The sequence below is a fragment of the Lissotriton helveticus genome, chromosome 12 (assembly GCF_964261635.1).
Source record: "Lissotriton helveticus chromosome 12, aLisHel1.1, whole genome shotgun sequence".
NCBI lineage: Eukaryota > Metazoa > Chordata > Amphibia > Caudata > Salamandridae > Lissotriton > Lissotriton helveticus.
This window is the reverse complement of record NC_136073.1, coordinates 542,935,392-542,961,773: the sequence shown is the minus strand read 5'-3', so window position 1 is coordinate 542,961,773 and position 26,382 is coordinate 542,935,392. Positions and strand designations below refer to the sequence as shown.

The 26,382-nt window shown below is 43.0% G+C and overlaps 1 protein-coding gene across 4 annotated transcripts in view; it reads right to left on the bottom strand.

Annotated features, from left to right (window-relative positions):
* CDH5 (cadherin 5) overlaps positions 1-26,382 on the bottom strand; it is a 243,126-nt gene that overhangs the window by 88,002 nt on the left and 128,742 nt on the right. For all 4 annotated transcript variants that reach the window (XM_078670396.1, XM_078670395.1, XM_078670394.1 and 1 more), the window contains exon 6: positions 8,835-9,022. In XM_078670396.1, coding sequence (XP_078526522.1) covers positions 8,835-9,022 — 188 coding nt within the window. The remainder of the gene's footprint in view (positions 1-8,834; positions 9,023-26,382) is intronic.

Here is a 26,382-nt window from a genome sequence, read left to right as displayed (position 1 = left end):
TCTTACGCTTCAAGTCAAGAATTAAAGGTCCCTACGACCAGTCAATCAATCAATCAATACACTTGAGGGTCTCAAGGCGCTGAAGGGGGGGGGGGAGGAATGCCGCTACTGCTCGAAAAGCCAGGTCTTGAGATATTTCCTGAATGTGAGGTGGTCCTGGGTCAGACGTAGGTGGGCAGGGACGGAGTTCCACGTCTTGGCCACCAGGTAGGAGAATGATCTTCCTCCGGCGGTGGTTCTGGAATCCGTGGGACGGTGGCGAGGGCGAGGCTGGCGGAGCGGAGTTTGCGTGTTGAAGTGTAGAACGTGAGGCGGTTGTTGAAGTATTCGGGGCCTATGTCGTGGAGCACCTTGTGTGCGTGGGTGAGGAGGCTGAATGTGATCCTTTTGCTGACGGGGAGCCAGTGCAGGTCTTTCAGGTGGGCTGAGATGTGACTGTGGCGGGGATGTCGAGGATGAGTCGTGCGGATGCGTTCTGTATGCGTTGGAGTCTTTTCTGGAGGTTGATTGTGGTTCCTGCGTATAGGGCGTTCCCGTAGTCTAGTTGGCTGGTGACGAGGGCCTGGGTGACCGTCTCTCTAGTTCCGGTTGGGATCCACCGGAAGATCTTACGGAGCATGCGCAGGGTGTTGAAGCATGAAGATGAGATGGTGTTGACTTGCTTGGTCATCGTGAGAGAGGAGTCCAGGATGAATCCCAGGTTGCGTGCGTGGTCAGTGGGTGTCGGTGCGGTGACCAGTTCTGCGGGTCACCAGGAGTCGTCCCAGGCGGATGGGGATGGTCCGAGGATGAGGACCTCCGTCTTGTCTGAGTTCAGTTTCAGACGGCTGAGTTTCATCCATTCAGCGACGTTTTTCATTCCTTCCTGGAGGTTGAGTTCGGCGGTGGCTGGGTCTTTGGTGAGGGAGAGTATCAGCTGGGTGTCGTCGGCGTATGAGATGATGTTGAGGTTGTGTATGCGTGCGATAGTGGCGAGGGGGCTCATGTAGATATTGAAGAGGGTTGGGCTGAGCGATGAGCCTTGAGGTATGCCGCAGATGATCTCGGTGGCCACGGACGGAAGGGAGGGAGGCGAACTCCCTGGGTTCTGTCAGAGAGGAAAGAAGTGATCCAGTCCAGGGCTTTGCCGTGGATCCCGGCGTTGTGGAGATGTGTTATTACGGTGCGATAGCAGACTGTATCAAAGGCGGCTGAGAGTCTAGGAGGATGAGGGCGGTGCTTTTCCCGTTGTCGAGTAGGGTCCTGATGTCATCGGTGGCTGCGATGAAAGCGGTCTCGGTGCTGTGGTTGGCTTGAAATCCGGACTGGGATGGGTCGAGGGATCCATTGGCCTCGAGGAATGCGGTCAGCTGTTTATTGACTATCTTCTCATTCACTTTGGCCGGGAAGGGAAGAAGAGAGATGGGGCGGAGGTTTTTGAGGTCTTTAGGGTCCGCTGTGGGTTTCTTCAGTAGAGCGTTGATCTCTGCATGCTTACAGCTCTCTGGGAAGGTGGCGGACGTGAGGGAGTTGTTTATGACGTTCCGTAGGTGAGGAGCGATGATGGTGTTGGCTTTGTTGAAGATGTGGTGAGGGCATGGGTCGGAAGGAGAGCCGGAGCGGATGGTGTTCATAGCGTGGGTGGTGTCTTCGGTGCTGATGGGAGTCCAGGCACTGAGGGTAGTTGTAGGGGGCGTTGGTTCGGTGGCTGGGGGCGGAGTCTGGGTGCCTAAGCTGTTGTGGTTATCGGCGATCTTGTGGTGGAAGAACGTGGCGAGGGAGTTGCAGAGGTCTTGCGACGGTGTGATGTCGTTGGCGTTGGGATTGGAGAGCTCTTTTACGATGCTGAAGAGTTCCTTGCTGTTGTGTGTGTTGTTGTCCAGCCGTTCTTTGAACGATGTCTTTTTGGTGGTGCGGATCAGCTGGTGGTGTTTGTGGGTGGCGTTCTTGAGGGCTGTCATGTTTTCTGTGGTCTGTTCACGGCGCCAGGTTTTCTCGAGGGATCTGCAGGATTTCTTTGATTCTTTGAGGTCGTCAGTGAACCATGTTGTTTTCCTGTTGCCGGGCTTGCCTGGAGGGTTCTTCAGTGGTGCAAGGGCGTCGGCGCAGTTGACCATCCACTGTGTGAGGTTGCGGGCTGCGTCGACGGTGTCAGTAGCAGTGGTGGTGATAGGTGGGTTCTGGCTCAGTGATGTGGTTAGCTGGTCTGCGATGATTTTGCTCCAACACCTACGGGGGATCTGTTGCGGGCGGTGGTGGAATGTGGTCATCTTAAAGGTGAAGTGGATGCCGCTGTGGTCGGTCCAGTGTAGTCCAGTGGAGTAGCTGAAGGCAACGTGGCTGCTGGCAGAGAAGATGGGGTCGAGCGTGTGGCCGGCGTAGTGTGTGGAGGTGTTCACCAACTGCTTGAGTCTGAGGTTGGCGAGGTTTTCGAGCAGGGTGTGGTGTTGTTGTCATTGTTGTTCTCCAGGTGGAAGGTCAGGTCCCCTAGGAGGATGTAGTCTGATGAGGCGAGGGCATGTGGGCTGATGAAGTCGGCGATGGCTTCACTGAATTGTGTGCGTAGGCCCGGGGGTCTTTAGACGAGGGTTCCTCTGAGGGTGGTCTTGGGGTCGGTGTGGATCTGGAAGTGTAGGTGTTCGGGGGTGGTGAGGGCATCTTCGGAGTCGGTCGTGATGTTCCTGTAGATGATGGCGATTCCTCCTCCGGTTTGGTTGACGCGGTCCTTTCGGGTGATCTTGTAGCCGTCCGGGATGGCTATGGCGATGTCGGGGGCCGAGGAGGCGTTCATCCAGGTTTCTGTGAGGAAGGCGATGTCTGGTGCTGTCGTGTCGAGGAGGTCCCAGAGGGCGATCCTCTTTGACAACTTTGCTAAAAGATTGAGATACAAGGATCCCCGCTCCATCAGGGCTCTCAAAGAAACAATGAAGACATTTAAAGCAGGAGCATAGATATTTAGCGTTCACAGTCAATGTTACTTTGAGATTATGCAGGCCTTCTCTAGTATGAGCGTAGACCATGAACCCAAGGAAAGTGTTCTCAGGGTTTAAATGAATGGAAGAGTGCCTGTGTGAGCAGGAATATCAGTCACAATGAATAATAGGAAATGGTCCATTCAAAATGAGGTTGGGGCTTCGGTATGTGTACGAAGGAATGCTACTGAAAGAATGAAGAGTGAAGCATTCATAAAAGGGATGTAAAATGTGAGATAAAATTGAACTAAAGATTTTGTCTGTAACACTCAAAATGAAAGGGGATGCATTTATGAGTCAGACATTCCAATCTCACCTGATAGTGAACATACCTACGTGATAAACAGTGAATGCTTATGGTAAATGAGGCAATCCTAGTCACAATAACTGGCGGAAGGTTTTGCAAATTGTCTTACCAAGTTATGGCTAATGCTAAAAATGCAACCTAATTTGGGTAATTTGGTGCATTTGTGAAATATTTAAATCATGTAAGGCTAGGAAAGATTTTCTGCAGAAAGGAAACGTCTTGTGGGCAGTGCTTTTATAAAATTTTCATATGTTGTTCAGATGAGTAAATGCTAGTACAAATAATATGTATGGTTGTATGATTGTGACTGGTCGTGGTGGGGAAACACAGCATGTACATTAGAGACCCCACATGCATTTAATTCAGACACTGAAAAACCAATATAGACTGTGCTGTGTGCTGACCCTCTCCGCTTGAGAGATAAATAGTTTTTGAAATATGGACGCAGGAAAATATTGGTCAGTCCTGCACATAGCTTGGAGTGAGATTCTCTATAATATGTTCAGGTTGATTGCCCGTCAAAGTCAATAACGGTTAAAAGTTAACTTAAACATGAACTTTGGCGTACATGATATTCCAATATTTTTGTTTTCGTTCACTTTCTTTTGGTCCATACCTTATCAAAATGAAACCAAAGTGTAAAACCTGTGTATGTGCTATCCAGTACTGTAAGTGGTAAACTCTGTATTATATCCTCAAGCCAATAAAAACCCATGGTGCCTCTATCTTTTGCTGGAAGGGCAATCTTCTGGATTGACTGTACTAGTTATCTCTTCCACACCAATCTTTTCTTGGTCCCTATTAGACCTGGCCCTTTCTGCAGGGTCACCCCAAACTTTTTACCTTCCTCCTCCATTTCTTTTTAATAATACAATTTATTAATTCGCATTTGCAGTAAACACATTGCTGTAACAATAGCAAGAAAGTGGAGAGGGGGAAGAAATGGAAGGGAAGCATAGCTTTATGCAGTCACAAGTCAGTAATACATACTCAGTGGCTGGACCTCAAGAGTTTCCATACATGACATGGCCAGTTTCATGAAAAAGGCAACAGCAAAATTACTCAGCCACCTATTCACTTGTGTCAGAGTGTGGATGTGTGGGATCAGTTGCTATTTCAGGGGCAACCCTGTTTAGAGCCTGAGTGGGGGCGGGTATCTCTGGGTGCTAGTTCACCGGCTCTAGGCGGGGGGGGGCTGTCTCTTTGTCATAGCAGGATTAGTAGAGATTCCAAAATGTCCTTGGAACGATCCCACAGCAGCATGAGCTCCCATTAAGTAGATAGTTGCTCCTGACAGTATGACGCGTCTTATAGCCAAACCTCCAAAGTGGTGACTGGTTGTCTTACCCAGTGCATGGCCAGGATTAGGAGCACGGCTGTTAGTCGGCCATTTCAGCCAGTGACGTCCTTTACGTAGCTCTGAAGGCCGACCAAAGGGGTCCTGTGGTAGGGAGTGACCAGTGATGTTATCTATAGTGGAGAATACCCCAGCCTAGTAGTCTGCAACTGATGGACAGTCCCATGGCAAGTGTAAGGAAGAAGCCTGAGAATCTGCACTTCTAAGGCAGTACACATATGTCACCAAACCCATATGAATGAGCTGTATCGGAGTGTGGTAGAGCCGGTGGAGAAACTTGAAGTGGATTAGCCACAGTCTATAATTAGGGGAAAGAACCACAGATTTGCCACAGCAGTAGAGCCACTGGGCTTCTGTGATAGGAGGGTCAGTGTCAGTCTCCTAGGCCGCTTGCTGGCTGCTGGCACCTGGATTGGCGATGCGGATTGCATTGTAGAGTATAGTTGGATAACTAATTTGCATGATGAAGGAGTGGTAAGGATGTGCTCTAAAATTTGTAGCATGGAGGAGGTGCAGAGAAGGGGTAATGTATCGTACAGCAGGGTGTGCTGGTCCGACAGCAGCAGGCGGGGGTAGATAGTGGTCTCCTGGGTATACATCGGCAAAGGTAGCCAGGTTGCAGGCATGCGCTCTTCTCTGGGCCTCCTAGTCCTGTAGGGGTGGCAAGAGGGTATTGCTCCCAATGGGCATGAACGGTGCTTAGAGGCAAGGGAGTCTGTGCACCCTCTCATCCCATCCCAAGCCCAGTGCACACACTCCACCGTGTCTATCACCCCTCATGGTGATTTGTAGGGCATATAAAGTGCCGTGTTCAGAGGTAGGGGTCCTGCATAATCTGCCTCAATTGTAGTGTGTGGTTGGAATTTCATGGGGAAAAGCCAAAACGGAATGTTTTGTGCCTGGGCTCAAAGTGCTTAGAGAGCCATGTGGGGCACGCCCAAGCCCCCTTGTTCAAGTGATAAAGGGAGTATGTCCCATGAGATACTAGGTTGTCTACCAGCTCAGATCAGCGCTATGAGATTGGAGTGCAGCCAGTGCAGTAACTGGGCTGTGAGTGGAAGGGCCATATTTGCAAAGAGGTACAATAACTTAGGCAGGACTACCATTTTTGCGATAGCTATCTGTCCAGTCACCGATAGTGGCAGGCCAGTCCATGACCTGTCCTCCAGCCATGCCATTGCACAACCATAGTTAGCCTGCCAGAGCTCGTCTGAGGTCCATATGAGCCAGATGCCTAAGTAGCGAACTGGGTCAATGTACGAATGCAGCAGGTATTCCAAAGAAAATAGCTGTGTGCAGTCTGTAAGTGGGAAAGAATAGATTTAGCCCAAATAACTTGGATGCCAGAATACCCCCCGAAGCGTATAATCTAATAAATCATTAGGGCGAGATTCTCCTGTGGTTTTCAAATATACACCGCCATATCTCCTGCATACATCGACACCACAAGACCCCTAGCCATGAATCCGAAACCGCGGTGGGCATGGTGTTGCCATAGTTGGGCCGCAAAGGGCTCCATCGCCACGGCAAATAAGAGGGGTGATAATGGGCACCCCTGGTGGGACCCGTGGGTAATCAGGAGGTCAGACAGTTATCATTAAGCCTAACATGAGCAATAGGGTGAGTGTATAGTAGCTGAATTTGTTGAAGAAAGAGGGGACTGAGGCCGATGCGTACAAGGAGCAGAAACAGGTATGGCCATTCAAGCAAATTGAAGGCCTTCGTGGTATCTTAAAGGGTGGCTGCAGCAGTAAGTTGAGGGTCCAGGGTATGTATGAGTGTGAATTTTATGCGGAAATTGTGTGCAGTGGGCCAGCACAGTACAAAGCCCGACTGGTCCGGACGCATAATAGTGGGCATAAATGGGAGGAGGCGATTAGATACCAGTTTACTGAAGGTTTTGTTGTCCACATTGATCATTGAAATTGGCCGATATAAGTCCCATCGATCCGCTGACTTGTTGGGTTTAAGAAGCGATACTATGATTACCTCCTCAGGGAGGGCAGTAATGCCCCTCTTATCTTATCTTATCTTATCTTAAATGCCATTTGTAAAGCGCACTGTTGCCGAAGCTTCCTGCCGCTAAAGGAGTCTTCTTACATAGCTAGTAGGTGAGTTGCTAGTATGGAAGCAGATTCTTCATAGAAAGTAGTGGTTAGCCCACCCAACCCCGGCGCTTTGTTGCTTGGAAGGCTTTGGATGACCTTCACAATCTCCTCCGTCAAGGTATGCCCAATGTTCAGTGTACTCCATCTGCTCCACTGCATCATGCACTGATGTGACCTTGTAAAGCTTATAGTAGAAGGAGATCATTGTTTGCATAAGCCTGGCGGGAGTGGTCTGGGGCTCCTGCTTTTCATCCAGCAGCTCCAGCTCGAAGGCAGAGGACTGGTGTTAGCGAAGCATGCCAGCCAGAGTTTTACCCCGGCATGTCAAGTTGGTATTATCCTGCCTTAGCCATTTAGTGCCTGTAGCATGTACCTGGGTCACATGATTGGGTGCAGCTGACAATTGATCTTTGTGTTTCCCCCTAGAGAGCCATACACAATAGGGCGCTTAGGTGTCCGTGGATGGGCCATCACTGGTAGGATGGGAGGGAGTAGCTGGTTACAGCTCGACTTACACTTGAATAGGCTGTGTCTTTCCTCCATACAAAGGGCTGCAAACCCCGTAGTTAGTCTGGAGCCAGGACAGGGAAGGCAGGATTCCGGGGGCCTTTAAAGGGAAACCTCTAGAAGCTATTCTACAACTTCAATGGCACAACTAGGTATAAGTCTTGGGTAAAAATACTGCACCTCAGCCACCAACTCCTCAGTATACTTCTGGACCTGTATATACTCCATCAAGTAGAAGGATTGGTGTGCTGTTACAAGGACTGCCACTCTGATGAACTGTTGCTCTAAAGAAACTGCTGCCCTACTACCCGCTGCCCTCTTGCCTGGGGGAAGCAGAACAGGACCCGGAACTTAATCTTGAACCAGAGACCCCAGAGTGCTCCAAAGGCAGGTCTGCTTGCCTCCTGATCAGAGCATCAGGGACATAAAAGATCCCCAGTATCCTGCACCAGCCCTTGGACCCAGCTGCAGCAATGTAGTGACCCCCCAAGTGGTGCCTCTCAAGTCCTGGACATTTGGTGTTAATCACGGGAACTTACATCAAGCTTTTGGGCCCTTTATGACTGCGAACAGGCCAGTTTGCACCAAGATGTTGCCGCTCGCACCACAAATCAGCGCAAAGCTCTGTCAGCATGACACTGCACTGCAACATCGGTCACTCGCGGGGACCACCGCTGCGGAACTCCAGCAACAACCACGAAGCCAGGTGGCTCCTCCCACTTTGCTAACAGCATCCTGTGAACCTCTCCCTGCTCCTCGCGGTCCTCTGCAAAGCGAAAAGGACTCTTGGCACAAACTTGCAAAGGTAAACCTTCAGGTGGACTAACCTGGGACTGTATGTGGTCTGCGCTCCATCGCAGTCGGCCTTATCTTTTGACTTTGACCAAGTCCAAAGCAGCCATAAAGCCGTGGTTGGTGCTTTGTGCTTTTAGGTGCTTTTTACACTTTAACATTTAACAATTAATTACTCAGGGTTTACTGATTGAATTTTTGTTGTTTTGCCCTTTTTTTATTTATTACATTTTGCTCTATTGTTCTAAACCTGATGTGGGATCTTTTTGTGCGATGCTTTTACTATTTTACTGTTTGAAGTGTTGCACAAATACTTCACACATCATGCTTAAGTTAAGGCTGCCTGCTCTGTGTCAAGCTACCTGGGCGTGGAGCACATGTTAATTTTGGGTTTGCTTGAGTCTTACACTGACAAGGATTGTCGGTGCTGCTTGATCAGGTATCACACCCGAGCCAACCAGTAACACAATTTCTTACAGTCCACTGTATTTTCCCTTTAGACCCAGTTTAAGGAACCCTTAATCAACCAACACCAACGAACTACAAATCTAGAGGTCAACTGAGACCTCTTTGGTGTTCTCTGGTATTTGACCAATCTCATAGTGTGCTTTACCAAATCACGTTCTCAACCCCTTTCACCGTTTACCCTAGGGCCAGAGTTGTAAAGATTTAATCAGCAAATATGCGAACAAAATTAAAATGATGTTTGTTTCAAAGTACACAAAATGTGTTAACATTGGGAACTAATCAAAGTTTTTCCATTAAACATGCACTGTTTCCAGACACTACTGAGGGAGGTTGATCAGTAATACCTTTTTTAATCCAATAATTCCTTGATTAGTAATGGCATTTGTCAGAATTGAAAACGTATCTTCAAATTTTCCATTAACAAAGCTAAACTTGGTTTTCCTGTTTTGTGGCTCGTCTATGTCTTCCACTTTCAATCTGCCAACTTCATCCGACAGTCGAACATTCTCTGGAACACTGAAGGAAAAACGCTCTGCAAACACAAAGGCAAACGTTAAAAGAATATATCCAACTAACACTCAAGAAAATTGTACTTTTTCACTCTGTTATAGAAGATTTTAAATAAAATGTAGCTGTCAAGATTTCATCAAGGGGAACAGGGAAGAGACATCAGTGCAAGAGCCCCTGGAATCATAAAGACACATTGAAATTCATGAGAGAGATTGGAGACTGTGGAGGACCCGGCACTCAGTTGTAGGTGAAGGCCATGTTAAAGGTTACCATAGCCTGGGGTCAGAAAGAGCAAGATGGTCCTGGCAACTTCTAGAATGCTGTATGGCCCCCGCTCCTGGTAAACAGTGCTTGTCAGTGCAAATCCATCTCAAGGATCTAGTAAGTAATTTATTATCTTTTCAAAATGCTTTATATTTTAATGGTACTTAATTCCTGCCATAATATTGATCTGCTCTCTGTTAAACTAGGACTCTGCCCAGACCCCGACACTACCCTCCACCACAATTACCTGTGCAAGTACTGAGGGAATGTCCTGTGATGTCAGAAGGCTGCCACCAGAGAGTCTATGCAGGAAGATTGGTGGATTTATTTCTGAATCATGTGCTCCGTATCATTGCAGGATGGGTGCATTCCTGACATTAGCAAAACAGTACCTGAAATAATAATCTATAACTGTTGATAATGATTATATATATATATATATATATATATATATATATATATATATATATATATATATATGTGCGAGTTATAGTTACTCTATGCAAGTCATTTACAGGAGCCATTACAGGTAAGGGGTGATCCGTTACAAGTTTGTGGACCTGGGTTACATTCAATATAGAAAAACAATGGTCCTCAAACCAAACATTCACGTTCTCAGAATTAATCTCCAAATCCCATTTGGAGACAGGGACACCTAGATTGATACATCTGATCAATCTCACTGAATCTCTCTACTCCTTTCTTCACTCTGGGAATAATTCCCCCACCCACTTACTTTCGAGCACCCCTTCTTTTGCACGTTCCCCTCTAGAGCAACCACCAAAATGTACGATAATTTAAATCCATTGATGTAAATAAATTTGTTTTGTTACATATGAAGCCCATGCTCTGCACATCCTTTCATGCATATTGTGAAAAAGTTTATATTGAGGTACTGTGACTTATAAGGAGCGCAAATTCATTTTTTGCTCAAAATTGGGATTTGAACGTGAATGTGTGTCATTTACAGGAAGCAGATTATTCAGGTCTGATTTAGAAGAATATGTAGATAAATGTTTTGAAGAAGGCAAACACTATTTTTTCTTCAGGAAGCAACCAAAGAAATATTGTTTCACAGTTCTATATATATTACCTACTGACGGTCGCCAGTAGGTAGTTATAGTTAGGACCTAGTTTCTTTTTTTTTTCTCGTAAAATTATTTTAATATTATTATTACAACATAATCATAAGGGTGTGTGAGTCGGGGCCATTCAGATCAAGAAGCTGCTATATGACCCTGATCCGGGAACCGTGGAGAGTGGAAGCACGTTTGATGATATTCCTGTCGTGACCACGCTCCCCCAGCATCCATCATCTGTATCCCCAGAAATGTCTAGATAGGTTCTGTGTGTCTTGGAAAGATTGGGGGTGATCCGTGCAGTGGTGACTGAGAAATTGGGGAGCAAAATAAGGGTGCATTTGTAATGTTAATTCCCATAGAAACCTCTAGCCACACCTACAGCCTGAACCGCTGAATGAACTTAAACTAAATTTGGCAGGGAGGTAGATGTTGGTCTTAAGGAAGTGCCTTTTGGTTATTTGGTGTAAACCCGTTCAGTAGTTTTTGAGAAATATAAGTTTAAAATTATAGTGATATCTCTGGCTGTGGATATTTTGCAACAGTTTTGCAATTAATCGTGAACGCACGCGCCAACAGGAATGTTGTGATTGGCTGGACACAACCTGAACAGAAAGTTGCAGCTGCCATTTTATCTATTGGGAACAGTTCGCATGGCTAATATTGTTTGTGAAAGCAAACATAAGGGGTCACGGTGTACTCTGACCCCATGTTTTAGAAATGTACATGTTAGTGACATATTATGTGTCCAGAATGGATTTTTTTATTGTGCACGATATTCACCACAACGACATGACTCCCAGTGCTCCCACCCATGTACCGTCATAGGGACGTCGTGAGTATCTTGGAGACACCGCGAATATTAATGGAAATAAAAAAATAAATCACTGAATGATTAATACACATTGTATTGTATTGAGATTCTGATAAATGTTTTTATAAAGTTATTTAGACAGTGATTTATCTAGTGTGATGATTAGAATGAATTATTTAGTTATAATTTTTTAATGTTATGGTGGCTATTGAATTCCTTCTTTTGCTTTCTGCTTTCACGACGTATCCACATAGATCGCGAGTACTGATGTCATCGCGATCTCCGGCCTCGCCGCGAAAAAGTGAAATTGGTTTTAGAGATGGCTGGTCTAGAAATGCACTAGAAAAACATGAGTTTGAAGTGTATAGTAATAAACGCCTAGTGTGTAAAATATGTTTGCATATATATATATGTGTTTTTTACTTTATGGAAATGGTGCGACAGTTGTGATTAACTGCGTTGTTGTGACATCCCGAATAACTGCAAAATCAAAAAATAGGTATTAAAGATGGATTCTAAAGAAACTAAGTATGAAAACATGACTTTAAACATGTTTTAAAAAAGTATGTATATAGTAATATGTGCAGCATAATGTTTAGAATGGATCTTTACTTATTATTTTTGGATGCACTGAGGCTGTAAAATGTCTGTTTTTGTTATCCGTTGTCGTGACGTATTCGCGACCATCGTGACTTTGACACAAATTTTAAACAATCTAAACAGAAAAATATTTTACAAGAAAATGAACACAATTTTGGGCTCTTTGGTGGCTCTAAGTGTATTTTTCAGTATGTGAAATACATTAGCTGATCACAGATTCTCCACAGTAACTGAAACAATGTTGTGGGGACTCAGAAAATTCTTAAAAAGAAAACCAGTGATTAATGTACTTTCTGATAAACACATAGAAAATCAAAAAATTTGTGGTGTATTCTATAAATATAATATACAATATCCAATTACAGAAAGAAAATACGAAAATCTTAGAGGCTCACTTAAAAAAATGGACATAACAATTAAGAATGAGAATTTTAAAAATCCTTAGAAATTCACTGACAAAAACAAAGGTTACAGGGACGTTATAGTTAGGAATTAGCATTTATAAAACCTTAGAAATTCACTGAAAAAATAAAGGTTACTGTGGCTTTATAGTATAACTGTGTAGGTGAGTCAGTGGCTGTATGATTGACTTTATAGGTGAGTGAGTAGGTGTCTGAGTAGCTCTATGGGTGACTGACAGTGTGTGAGTGGCTGTGTGTGTGGATATATCAGTGGCTGTTTTAGTGAGCGAATTGGTGTATGAGTGGCTGTATGGGTAACTGAGTGGATGTGTGTGTAGACCTATGAATCAGTGAGTTGGTGTGTCAGTACTGGTAAGGGTGTCCCAATGGTTTTGAGAATGGTAGGGTGTAAGTTGGAGTGGCTGTATGAAAGGTTATATTGGGGTGCGAGTGGGTATGTCAGATTCTGTGGATGATGTCATCAGTGATGTCAATCACCATGCCATGAGTGATGTAATAAATAAGGCCATAAGCAGGGCACGAGTTAAAGTCAGCTCAGCTAACTCTAACTAAGGGTGGGCGGTGAACTCCGCTCCGCCAGCGAAGTTTGCAGAGTTTCAGTAACTCCGCACTCCATTTGGAGTTCACCGGTGAAGTGGGAGACTTCCCTTCCTTCGAAATCGGTGTCCTGCTCCTGGACTTAGCTCTACTTCCACTACTCCGGTTGAATTACAGGAAGATCTGCGGTGTGCATGATAGGGTCAGGGATGCCTTTAAGCAGTACGCTATGCGCACTACAGTTCTTCCTGTAATTCAACCAGAGCTGCGGAAGCCGAGTGGAGCCAGACCCAGCAGCAGGAGCAGTACACTGATTTGGAAGGAAGGTAAGTCTCTTAGTCTTTACTCTTTTAGGCCTTACTATACGGGAGGGAGAGTGGGGGTTGGGGGTTTAGCGGGAGGGGGTGGGGGCCGGGGCATTAGCGGGAGGGGGCAGGGGCTTTGGCAGGCGGGGGGCCAGGTTTTTAGCGGGGGTGGGGGGAGGAGGGGCACTCCGCCAGGCCACGGAACTCTGCAGGACTCAATGAGTTTTCTAATAACTTCGTGAAATTCCACGGAGTACCACTACTCCAGCTCCGGCCACTCCTGACTATAACTGCTGAATTTCTCTGGATTTCTACGAGTGAAATGTCAGCCTAACTATAATGTCCCTGTAACCTTTGTTTTTTTGCAGTGAATTTGTAGGGCTTTTAATTCAATTTCCTAACTATAATGCCCCTGTCACCTTTGGCTTTTTTCAGCGGAAAATATATATATATATATATATACACAATAAATGAGAGAACTCCCCACGATGGCGTGTGTTGGCTCTTCAATCAGATAAGGTTGGGAACTATTTTTGTACATACTGAGTGCCAGCGGTAGCACCACCATCCAAGCACTACCAGCGATTTGGCAGCACACCAGTTTTTACCGCAATTTGGATTTGCAACATAGAGACAGGCGTGCCCTCATGAAAGGAGGGTGGCGATGGAGAAGAGGAGAAGGCACTTGTGGAGGAGCTGGTTCAAATGCTGGGAGCCGAAGCTCCCTTGGCGGGGACTGTAGCTTCTCTGCTTACCGGCACATCCTCACCCTGGTATGACCTCTCCTATTATGGAGCTGGGCATCGCTGATGGCACTAGCCAAGGAAAGCGATGGCCTCGTGGGTTCGTACTGCTGCTTATCGGGACCGGCTTGATGTGACCCGAGGATTTGAAGCTTTGAAAAAAAGTTACCACCGGGACTTTTCCTTTTATTTATTGGAACAATGGTCATTAATCAGTGGGACATCTCTGAGTATAGAGCGGGCTGCGCTCGTTGATATGTGCACTTTAAAGGAGTTGACAGATTAATGAGGTGGAACATCTTTGCTCAAACTAAATGACCTTGAAAAATGCGTGTTATGTGGATTTTAAAAGACACTATGAAAATGTCTGTAAAATGTAATTAGAGGACGTGCATAAATCCAGTCCGGGTTTTGGATAGAACTGAATAAGACATGATGGGTGTCTCTTTTGAAATAAAACAAACTGGAAGGCAGAAATACTGAATTACACAGAACACGAACAATCCTAAAAGCAATTTAATTTGCAGGACTTGTGCTGTTGCGTTTTTTTGAATATCTGTATTTGTGCTTTGTTAAGAAGTACTGGTCATCGTCCCACATGCTTGTATCCAGCCAATTGCAGTGAAATGCAGTGCATCTTTAGTTTTTACTAATGTCTCCTTTAATAAAGAGGAATCAATATGGCGCATACCAGGTTGAGAAAGGCAGCTTGACTGCTGAAACGCGTTCCTGGTTTTTCCATGGGTCTATTGAAGCCTGCACAATAAACGAGAGAATTCCCCACGATGGCGTGTGCTGGCTCTTCAATCAGATAAGGTTGGGAACCACTTTATATATATTCACTGAAAAAACCATAGGTTTCACACCAGTTATAGTTAGGTGGAAATTTTACTCACATAAAACCATTGAAATTCCCACGTTATAGTTAGTTGGACTCACTATAACTTGCGCGTGCAATGCACTGCTGATGACGTCACGTATTACATCACTCATGACATGGTCAGTGACATCACTCATGACATCACTGATGACATCTCAAATGACATCACTGATGACAACATCCTTGTGACAAAGTGGCAGACCTCCTATCAGCATAAAATAACCTTTGACACACACATTCAAAAATAGAAACTAACATTTTCTTAAAAAAGGAGAAACCAATACCAATTACAACAACTTATTAGGTAATTCCAACATCTACATACACATCCACTCATTCACTAACAGTTCTATATAGTCACTCATGCATGTACTTACTCATCATATGTACTCATACACCTATACATCCTGTTACACACTAATACTCATCCATATAGTTACTCACACACAAATTCACACATGCAAATAAACTATCAAAAAAACATTTACTTGATTATACTGCTATATACACACCACTACACATACTTCTACAAAAACGGAAACATATTTACTCTCTTAAACAATCAATTATAAAAACACATACTCACTAACCCACCCATACACACAATCATCCACCCATACAGTCTTGCACACATGCTGTCTTCAAAATACATACAAATAGTGAGTCACTCATTCATGCATCTGTGCTCTAAGTAATATCCCCCACCGAACCATACAGACACTGATACTGATACTCAAAAAAACAACTAATAACCCATATACACACTCATGTAGCTACTCACCAACCCATGCAGCCACTTATACACAAAGTGAGACACAGATACAGATATTTAAATATTTAAACATTACTCGCTAATATATGTATTCACTAAGATACATTTAATAAGTCAGTTAACCAATCAATTTTACAAAAAAAATCCATTTAGACATTTATTTACCCATTTATTCTTCCATCAACCTTTAGATATACATATATAAAAAATATTTATTTTTCAGAAAGATACACATTCACTGGATGATGTCATCAGTGATGTCATTTGAGATGTCATCAGTGATGTCATGAGTGATGTGACTGACCATGTCATGAGTGATGTAATATGTGACGTCATCAGCAGTGCATTGCACGCACAAGTTATAGTGAGTCCAACTAACTATAACGTGGGAATTTCAAGGGTTTTATGCGAGTAAAATTTCCACCTAACTATAACTGGTGTGAAACCTATGGTTTTTTCAGTGAATATATATATATATATATATATATATATATATATATATATATATATATATATATATATATATATATATATATATATATATATATATATATATATATATATATATATAAGATTTCTATGGCAAAATGAAACCCCTCATTTTGTTCCTTTTCAAATTAAATGTATTAAGTGTTACCACTTTATTCCAATCATGATGACTTCAGGTGTGCCATACTTTTGTCATAAGTAAGACTGTTAGCGTTCTAGTTGTTCTTTAGAACACTCTGGGACATTCTGTCATTGTGCTATAGCTGGGCTACATCTGCCTGATATTTGGGCTACATTTGGGCTCTTTTGTCTCTGGTGGCCATCTTGGGAGACTGCATATCAGAATTTTTTTAATGATATATAAGAGGATTTGAGAAGTCACTCAAAATGTGCCCTAATTTTTCTTTCTTCAGCACTAATCATAATTTCTATGGCAAAATGAACCCCCTCATTTTGTTCCTTTGCAAATTAAATGTTTTAAGTGTTAACACTTTATTCCAATCAAGATGACTTCAGGTGTGCCATACTTTTGTCATAAGTAAGACTGTTAGCGCTCTAGTTGTTCTTTAGAACACTCTGGGACATTCTGTCATTGGGCTATAGTTGGGCTACATCTGGCTGATATTTGGGCTACATTTGTTTTTTTTGTCTCTGGTGGCCATCTTTGGGCTACATTGGGTTACATTTGGGCTCTAACATATATATATAGCCCAATGTAGCCCAATATATATTTTTTCAAAGTTAATTTTCGTAAAAACCACTGGAGCACATATCTTGAGACATAGCAAAGGCACATCGGGGTACCAGTCCCTACAATTTTGCCAAGTTTGGTGGCAATCCATTCAGCCGTTCGGTCTAAAAGAGAGTCCAACCGCCCTATGGAAATTAACATGGGGAAAACACGTTTTGGGACCCCCCTTTTATCTCGGCCCCCGCTTGACGGATCCCCCCGAAACTTTCAGGGAAGGAGCGGCGCGCAGCGAGGCAAAGTTAAGGAAAATTACAGGCAGATCCCTCATTCGGCGCCAAAGGTATTCCCAATAGAATGTTGCGGATTTCCTATGGAAAACGATCCTAACTATAACTACCTACTGGCGACCGCCAGTAGGTAATATATATATATATATATATATATATATATATATATATATATATATCTTCGCCACTCCACTCCCACGAGCAAGCTGCTTGCGCTCTCTCCCTCAGAAAAGAAAAGAAACGTGGAGCACAGACCCAAAATAGTTCCAAAATTCGTTGGTTTATTTAGCTGCTGTTCCGTCGGCCATTACGCGTTTTGGTACTGACGTACCTTGATCACAGGTATACATATACATATATATGTTCATTGAAAAAAACAAGGTTGAAATAACGTTATTGTTAGGTGAAAAGTAACATTTTAAACTTTAAAAGCCACTGAAATTCACCAGTTATAGTTATCTTGGGAAGAATATTCAAGGAGCAGTATTGGAGACACCTAGCTGGCAGACGGTCCAGTATAGCGGTGCAGGTATCTTAACTTTTACCTTTTTGGAATTTAAAGATTCTGATCTCTTGGAGAGGTACATGGACACAATTGAGCCTATGGGCGCCAAGACCCTTTACATCAAGATCGAAATTGGGACTTCCCTCTCCAATCATTTACTGGGAAGTGGTGGCACACCCCTGTTAACTACAATCTCGACCTAAGCTTCCCATTTTGCCCGGAGGATCAAGGAATCCGCAGATCATGTCCTAAATGATTTGGATGCAGACCTAATAAAACTGTGGCAAACTGACACCAATGAATGTTCTTTTAAATTAATGAGAACTCTCATTATCCACGCGGAAAGAAAATTGGAGAAAATAACAGTGATCATTGAAGCTCTCGAACTAGAACTTGCAGACATTCCCTCATCGGAGGAAAACAAGGAGACAATTGAAAACATGGGACAGAAGGTAGCAAAGCATGAACTGGAGGTGGAGAAACGCAAGGCCAACAAATTCACCAGGGATAGGTTGGACTATGCGAATGGTCGAATATACACATTCGCCCAGAAATACGATACCTTGAGGAGTCATGTAGCAATGGATATAAAGACTGGACCGGAGCACACAGAGGTGGTGGACAGCTCAGAATTAAGCTCAAATGATGAAGAAATCAATACAACACCCTTGGATTTTCGTGGGGAGATGCAGTTGGCCCAAATGGTCACGCAGCAAAGGGGAAGAGGAAGAATCAATACATGGGGAAGGGAACAGCAAACACTCCAAAAGAAACCCTTACCAAAGCCACAACAAGAAGGGGCGGCAAGAGGAGCCAAAGGAAAAAGAGGCAGAGGAAAGCAAAAGTAGCTGCAAAAAAACAAACAGTATCAGAGAACATAGTGATCAATCTCTCAAGTAAAGAGTTGTCTGATACACAATTGAAACTTTTAAACAGAGGACTTTCCTATTGCCCAAATAAAAATATGGATGTTCCCAACACACGAATTGATTTATATAAATTCTGCAGAAAAGTGAAGTTAAAAAGATTCTTCGCAGAAAAGCCCCAGAAAAAATCGGAGTACGTGGGACCAAAGGTAACTACATCTGCCATCCGACACAAGGATTTACCAGCGATTGTCACATTAGCAACAATAAAGGACACAGTCTTCTTGAGTCAAAAGGACCACACAAGCACAGTCCAAAATGATATCGAATTTTGTCAAGAATCAGGAACCCCTACCAATGTAGGAGGTGAGAGTGGTTTAAAAAGGAAGTCGAGGTTTTGCCCACAGCTTCCCCCAGGCAACAAAGTGGACCTTTTCCATGAGGTCATGATAGAAGAGACAACAAGGATTGCTGGCAAATCTCGTAACCACAAGAATGAAAAGGATAAAACTTAACAGCAGAAGAGTACAGAGCAATGTCTGAACTGAGGAATGACCCCACCCTAATAATAAAAGCATCAGATAAAGGGGGAAATCTGGTTGTGCAAGACGTGACAGACTACATTGATGAAGCTAATAGGCAATTGGACAATGAGGAACATTACGAACGACTAAATGTGAATCCACTTGAAAACTGGATGAATGAATATCACTCTCTGTTGTTAGGTTGGAAGGAGAGAGGTCTGATAGACTTCAATGAATATTTATACCTGAAAACTGACAATCATATTACCGCTACAATATACTTTCTACCGAAAGTACATAAGTGCCTCAGCAAACCACTGGGAAGACCTATTGTCAGTTCCATAGGGTCATTGTTGGAAACAACGTCAAGATTTATAGACATCTTTTTAATGACCTATGTAACTGTCCTACCTTCCTACCTGAGGGAGACAATGGACTTCTTGAATAAAATCTCAAAGATTGAATGGAAAAATAACTATCTAATGGCGACCATTGACGTTGCCTCTCTGTACACCTCAATACGCCATAAAGATGGTGTTGAAGTTGTCAAAGAAACTCTGGAAATGAGGTCCATAAGTCATTTGGAACATTCTGCAATGCTTTTGGATATGTTAACCTACTGTCTGACGCATAATGCATTCCTGTTTCTGGGACAATTGTACCTCCAGAAACAGGGGACCGCAATGGGGACATTATTTGCGCCCACATATGCGAACCTCCTGATGGGAGCATGGGAAACAGCAGTAGTGGATAAAGAGAAGGAGCATGGATCAAAAATCAAACTCTGGTGTCGTTTTATCGACGAATTGTTCATCGTATGGGATGGAGAAAAGGAAACACTACAAATATTTATTGACTCATTGGAGGAAAATGAATATAATCTCCATTTCACTTCCACAATCAGCTCGACCAACCTCATCTTCTTGGATGTTGAAATGTACGTGAGCGATAACAAGCTGTGCTCCAAAATTCACAGAAAAGCAACTTCATGTAACAGCATACTCCATGCTAATAGTGGACATCCAGCCAACTTAAAATGGAGTATCCCGTATGGACAAATGCTGCGGGCAAGGAGAAATTATTCAGAAGAGAACGACATGAGAGATGAGATTGAGAGGATGGCTCAACGCTTCCGGGAAAGAGGCTACCCCGAGGAAGTCATTAGCTCCACACAAAACAGGGTGGTTCAAAAGAACTGGAATGACCTTCTGATTCCTGGTGGCAGCAGGAAGGATGGTGGTAGTGATGAGCAAACCAGAGACGAGGAGGAGACACGATTGATTATGGATTTTAACAATCAGAGTAGGGATATGAAAATAGCTCTACGGAAAAATTGGAACATACTGCTCCTGGATAACACCTTAAAGCAACAACTAACTCCATATCCAAGCATTACATATAGGAAAACTGCCTCATTGCGTGACATCTTAACCCAAAGTCATTTGACACTGAAGGAACAACCCCTAAAAAAATCTATATGGCTGACAACCCCGAGCTTTTGGAAGTGTGCCAAATGTAAAGCCTTGAGCATGGCACAAATGTCAAAGAGTACAAATTACGGAATGGCAAAATTGAAAAAATAAGAGATCACATAACCTGCGAATCTAAATGTGTGATCTATAGGCTACAATGCCCATTTGGGAAATTTTACATAGGGAGCACAATCAATAAATTAAAATTGAGGATTTTACAACATTTAAGGGCAATTAAGAACAGAGACCCAAGCTACCCTATGGCCACACATTTTGCCAAATGCCACAACAGTAAACCAGATCTGCTAAGATACTCAGGGATCAAACTGAGCAAACCATCGGAGAGGGTTGGTGATCGTACTCTACAGTTGCGAAAACTGGAGTCCAGGATGATTCTTGGCATGGGAACTGAATACCCAGATGGACATAATCAGGATGCTGAACTATTTGTACATCTGCTATGAAATTCCAAACTATGGGAAAATATTAGAACTAACTGAGAGTGACATTTTGGATCCATTCATGTAAATGATTGTAAATAGGCGTTAAACTTGAGAAGTCAAGGAAAGTCATAAAGGGACATGTAGCACACATGGGCAGACATTGTAACATGAACAAAACATCAGAAATGGATGAGTATAAATATCCTTAGTCTGTAAATGTAAATAGGTGTAAAAATATCATCTGGATCTGGTGTTGGGCTAAATGAGTTTAAAATATTCGGGGATCGTGAAATATTGAATGTAGTTTACCTGGACGAAAAATTTCAAATCCCTGTAATAACAATGTTCAACCCAACTGATATATTTCTAGTTTAAGATATTGTTGAGGATCCTGGATGTAAATACCTTGGAGTCATGAATTGGCCTTGGGAATTGTAAATAGTGTATATACAGGTTGCACCGTTTTGCGGACTAGAAAGGAATAATGATCGTTTGATGGAGACAATTTTGAGAAACTGTGGAAATATATTCAGGTACTTTACTGAGAATAACGGACCTAAGTTTAATCCTCATATAAACAAATACTGTACATGATGAAGACATAAATGAAAGTCATACGAAATAATTGGTTTAAAATTGGGTAAACCCTCATCATGATCAATAATAATATTGGAGTCTACTATGGCGACATGTGGAACATATGGCTTGTTCTCAAATTGAATGCAATGTGTGTAAATATGTAGATATATGTATATGTATATACATAAGCCCAGACTTTTTGTTACAATGTGTACTTTACAGGAATGTTGAGCAATAATGGCGCTCAAATGAAACCATGTAAAACGAGCGAGGTTGCTGGTCCAGATTTTTAATAGACATGGAAGAGGGTATTTTCACATTGCACTATAAGTTAAGGTCTAGATCCCTGGGACTCTATGGTCCAGTGGAAGGCTAGAGTAGCCGAAACGCGTAGGCCGTCCGTTTTTTGATGAGCTGCACCCTGTACATGGTGAGTGAATAATAAAGAAGGTTTGAAAAACGTATCTGCTGCTGTGCTGTGACTTCTGCCGACAAGTGGGTGGCGAGGAGAATCCAGGAATATATATATATATATATATATATATATATATATATATATACATATATATGTTCATTGAAAAAAACAAGGTTGAAATAACGGTATTGTAAGGTGAAAAGTAACATTTTAAACTTTAAAAGCCACTGAAATTCACCAGTTATAGTTATCTTGGGAAACATATTCAAGGAGCAGTATTGGAGACACCTAGCTGGCAGGCGGTCCAGTATAGCGGTGCAGGTATCTTAACTTTTACCTTTTTGGAATTTAAAGATTCTTATCTCTTGGAAAGGTACATGGACACAATTGAGCCTATGGCGCCAAAACCCTTTACATCAAGATCCAAATTGGGACTTCCCTCTCCAATCATTTACTGGGAAGTTGTGGCACACCCCTGTTAACTACAATCTCGACCTAAGCTTCCCATTTTGCTCGGAGGATCAAGGAATCAGCAGATCATGTCCTGTAGATTTGTCCACAGTACCATGCACATAGGAGGAAATTGATTCTTCCTTTATGCTGCAACTTGGGCATAAGGAACTATACAACTGCAACTAGGGTCCTTAGGGCTGACATAGCACAAATAATTGTTTTTAATATCTTTAGGTTTATTGTATATATGTGGAGACTCAGACAGAAAAGGACTGCCACATTGTCACCCAGCATTTAACACCTTAAAATCTTTTGTGTCGGAGTTGCACTTCGCTGTCATTCATGATTTCCTTTTAGACAGCGTAACAGTAGGCAACTTTTATAGGATATCCCAGATGAAATCTACTCTTGCATCTTTAAATTACTAAGATACTAGTCTTAACTGTGGGTATTATTAACATTATAGTGTTAACTGTGGGTTAACAGAAATATTTTAACTTATTTTTTCCTTTTATATATGCTCTGTTTTTAGTGTTTTATATGTGATTTACAGGTTCTCGGTTTGCTTTTATGGCAAATGCCGAAATAAAGTTTATTATGATGAAAATGTTTAATTATACACATTTTAAGATTACATATCAGTTTCATTATGCAAGCAATTTAATGACAGACACAAAATTAAACTGGCGTGTGATCTACTTACACTGACTTTCATTGTATATTCCTGGATTTCAATTTAGTGTCATGTTATGTTCTTGCCCTGGGCTATTTTCCAAATTTTTCAGATTTAAAAGAAAATTACCTGGTAATTCACAAAGTTACAATTGTATGTTTATACACTGATAATAGTGCCCCAGAGAAAGGAAGATTCACAGTGCTAATGATGCAAAGGTGCAAATTAAGATAAATATTCCAGAGCTGGCTAGCGCTTATAAAACGGCTTTAAATATGAATGTGGAGCTTCATCTTCAAACATTACAGTGCCTGTAAAGAAAGTCAACCATTTCTTCGGGAGCTTTATATATTTGGTGATTTTTGTACACTGTCCATTAAAGGTTATGATCCAGAATATCAGACAAAAGCAACAGGACGAGCACTGATGCACTGTATTGTGATTATCATCTGGCCCTCCTATTTCAGAGATGTTAATATGGAAAACGATAGTGTTAATATGGAAAACAATACATTCATTCATGAAAACGAAATCACGTCCTAATTAATGAAATCACCCATGGTGAACTCCACATCAACCCCAACTCGCAAATAGATAGTCAGGCAGGCTCTGAGACCCGCAGGGATCACTGCATATAACAAACTAGGGTGAAGCATAAAAAGATATCCTGATCACCCTGCCACTGATAGAGTCTGGCATATTACTGTTTTTTATATGTCCCAACTGTATCAGTCGTAAAGCAGCCTTGGAGGCCATTCAACGGAAGTCACCTTTTTCCAATAGTTAGCATGCTAGGTAAGGTAAAAATCTATTTATTTACATAGACCTTTATGGCTCCCAGGATGCTATTTTTGTGATATAGCTATCCTGTATGGACGGAGTTGGCACCTCAGTTTCCTAGTTTTCAGTTTAGTGTTTCTCAGCGCTATTGGTTTCTTAATACCGTTGGTATCTGAAAGGATTGAGAGGTGGCTGGGCATGACACAGATGGTACGCTGAACCCCTTGGTGTGACACTGGATGTGATTCAGACTTTAGCGAAAATGTGAATCTAGGAAACTAGGCGAACCTTGTGTAGTCCTGTGATTCCAGAGTTATTCCTTTTTCCATATCTATTACTACCACCTTTGTCTAGGAGCGGATGGTGGCAGAATATCCAGTTCACTTAGGAACATGTTCCATGCTAGGCTTCTCTTGCTAGAGGATAAAATGTGTTGAAACACATCCGTTTTTTGGGGGGGGCGAAATAATTGTTTCAATGTCGATCATTGATGAAATTTATTGTTGTATACGATTCTCCTTGCATTTATTGTCATTTGAAAACTGCATTGCTTGAGAATTGATGCAGATTTTCTGCTAACCCATTGCATATTCACCCTTTGCTACAATACTATGTATGCAGTTTTATCTTGTTTCATGTGTGCTAATTTGAACTGTTTTATTGAAGAAATTGCTAGCGTTGAGCTCATAGTACGTATAAAGTGTTGGAGTGCACAATGTATGTTTTCCCCCATGATTAGAAAAAACAAAAGCTCCCAAAAGATTTGAGTTGTCTTTCTTCACAAAACTACGAAGTTTGTCATGGATTCCCCATTAAAGCAAATGGAAACTGGGTTTCTCACAGAGTTAAAGAAACGTAATACGTTTTGACAAGAATGGCAAGCACACACAAAGGCACACATATTTCCCTAACCTAAGGAGGGAACATTTGACACCAACATAATTGAGCATACTAAAACAAATATAAAACCTACATAAGGAGGTCAAAGGATAGACAACAGAGAGACATTATTAGAATTATGGGTCATCCTCAAAGAGGCCAAGAGCAATTGCGCTGCAATGCCGGTAGCAAGCAAGGTGTCAGGGCCTTCCCCACCTTATGCAGGAATGGAGATGCTCACACCAGCTACCCCTGCATTAGGATATTCAAACCTGACAATAATAGAAGCCAACAAGCCCTCCACTGAAAGGAGGACAGTTAGGCCCAAGCATGAGAGAAAAAAAAACTAGCAAGGCCAGATGCTTCCAGTTCAAGCCAAGTTCCTTGAAAAGGTCCCCAAAAGCTCAACCCACTTTCTACCACGCCCAACACATAGGACCTCAACAGCAAGAAAAGTTCACACTTCCACTGGTTCAGGCTAACATACTTGAGTGACAGGGTGGTTTGTGGTGGTTCTTGATAGTGATACAGGGAACTCCAGTCCCCAAGGAACCGATGACGAGGGTGAGGCTACAGGATTAGCCCAGGTAGCCAAGGAGACAACAGAACGCATGTTTGAAGGCGAAGCCAGGCAAAAAAAGCAGTGCGCAGCTCAGAGCGAAGGAGGCAAACAAGACAATTGGCAAGAAAGAGAGATGTGAGCTGAGGCTAGAGAGGGTGACCACAGGCAACCAGGAAGTACAGCAAGAATATGGGGCAGCACAGCCTTCCTAAGAGGGAAGCTGGCATAAGTACAGTGTGCAGAGCTGGGAAGAATCGGAGGTAGAAATAAATGAGAGGCTTCTAGCAGGGATCAGAGAGCCTCACCGCTCAATCGACAAAGAGAGGGGGTGACCATGAAATATAAGACCAAGGCAACCTGGTACTAACCCACCTGAGGAAAAATAAGATGGCACCTTTGCGTGCACACAAGGGAAGCAGCGACGAGGATGCACGCTACGCCACACGGGTGCACTACAAGCATAGACCTACCCCCCCCAGGAGATGGTAGCAAGAAAGGAAGGCAAGAGTTTTGCATACCCATTTTGTGGCCTGGTAGCAGACTGGACTGAGGACAGGGATCAGTGTGATAGGGCTTGGATCATTTGAGCCAGAGGACATGGCTATAGCGAAATATTGCATCTGGCATGAAGGAGGAGACCTCAAGGGGGGGAGGATGTAGCCTTATGGCTAGAGTAATTGACCTTGAAGCTGGGGAGGGCTCGAGTATTGGCAACAATACTCAACATCCTGTGATTCTGTGCAAATCACTCAATCTCCCCGTGCCTAACAAAAATGAATGTGTCCATCTGTAACAGAACTGGTGCTCATGTAAAGCGCTCTGATACCCAATTTCTTGGGTCTATTTCGCGCTATATAAAACTCTAAAAAAAATAATTTAAAAAGACAATCTTTTCGTGAGTTTGGCAAAGTACTTAGAATGCAAAAAGTGGTGTTGCATTGCCATTATGTCTCAAAGAGAATATTAACCACATGAAATGATAAAAGTGGCACTGAACAAACAAACTAGTACGGATTCAGAGTGGTCCCACAACCAATGCTCTAGAAGGAAGAAGGCCCTCACACTTTTCGCAGTAGCAGCTCACCCTAAACCATTCTCAATATTCTTCCTACTTTCTCCCACTTTGCGGTGAGATCTGTGCCTCGAAGTGCATCTGACATTTTCAGGCAAATGCGGCCTCGGGGAATGCTGGGCTTTGTGTTTGCCTTCACTGACAGAGGGGGTGGGACAGGGTGGATGACGTTTCCCCCTAACTGTTTGACTAAAGATCTGTATGGAACACAGAGCCCTGGGGACAACAATTGCTACGTTTCGATCCAGGCTTACACCACCTTTCCTGTGCCTCCTC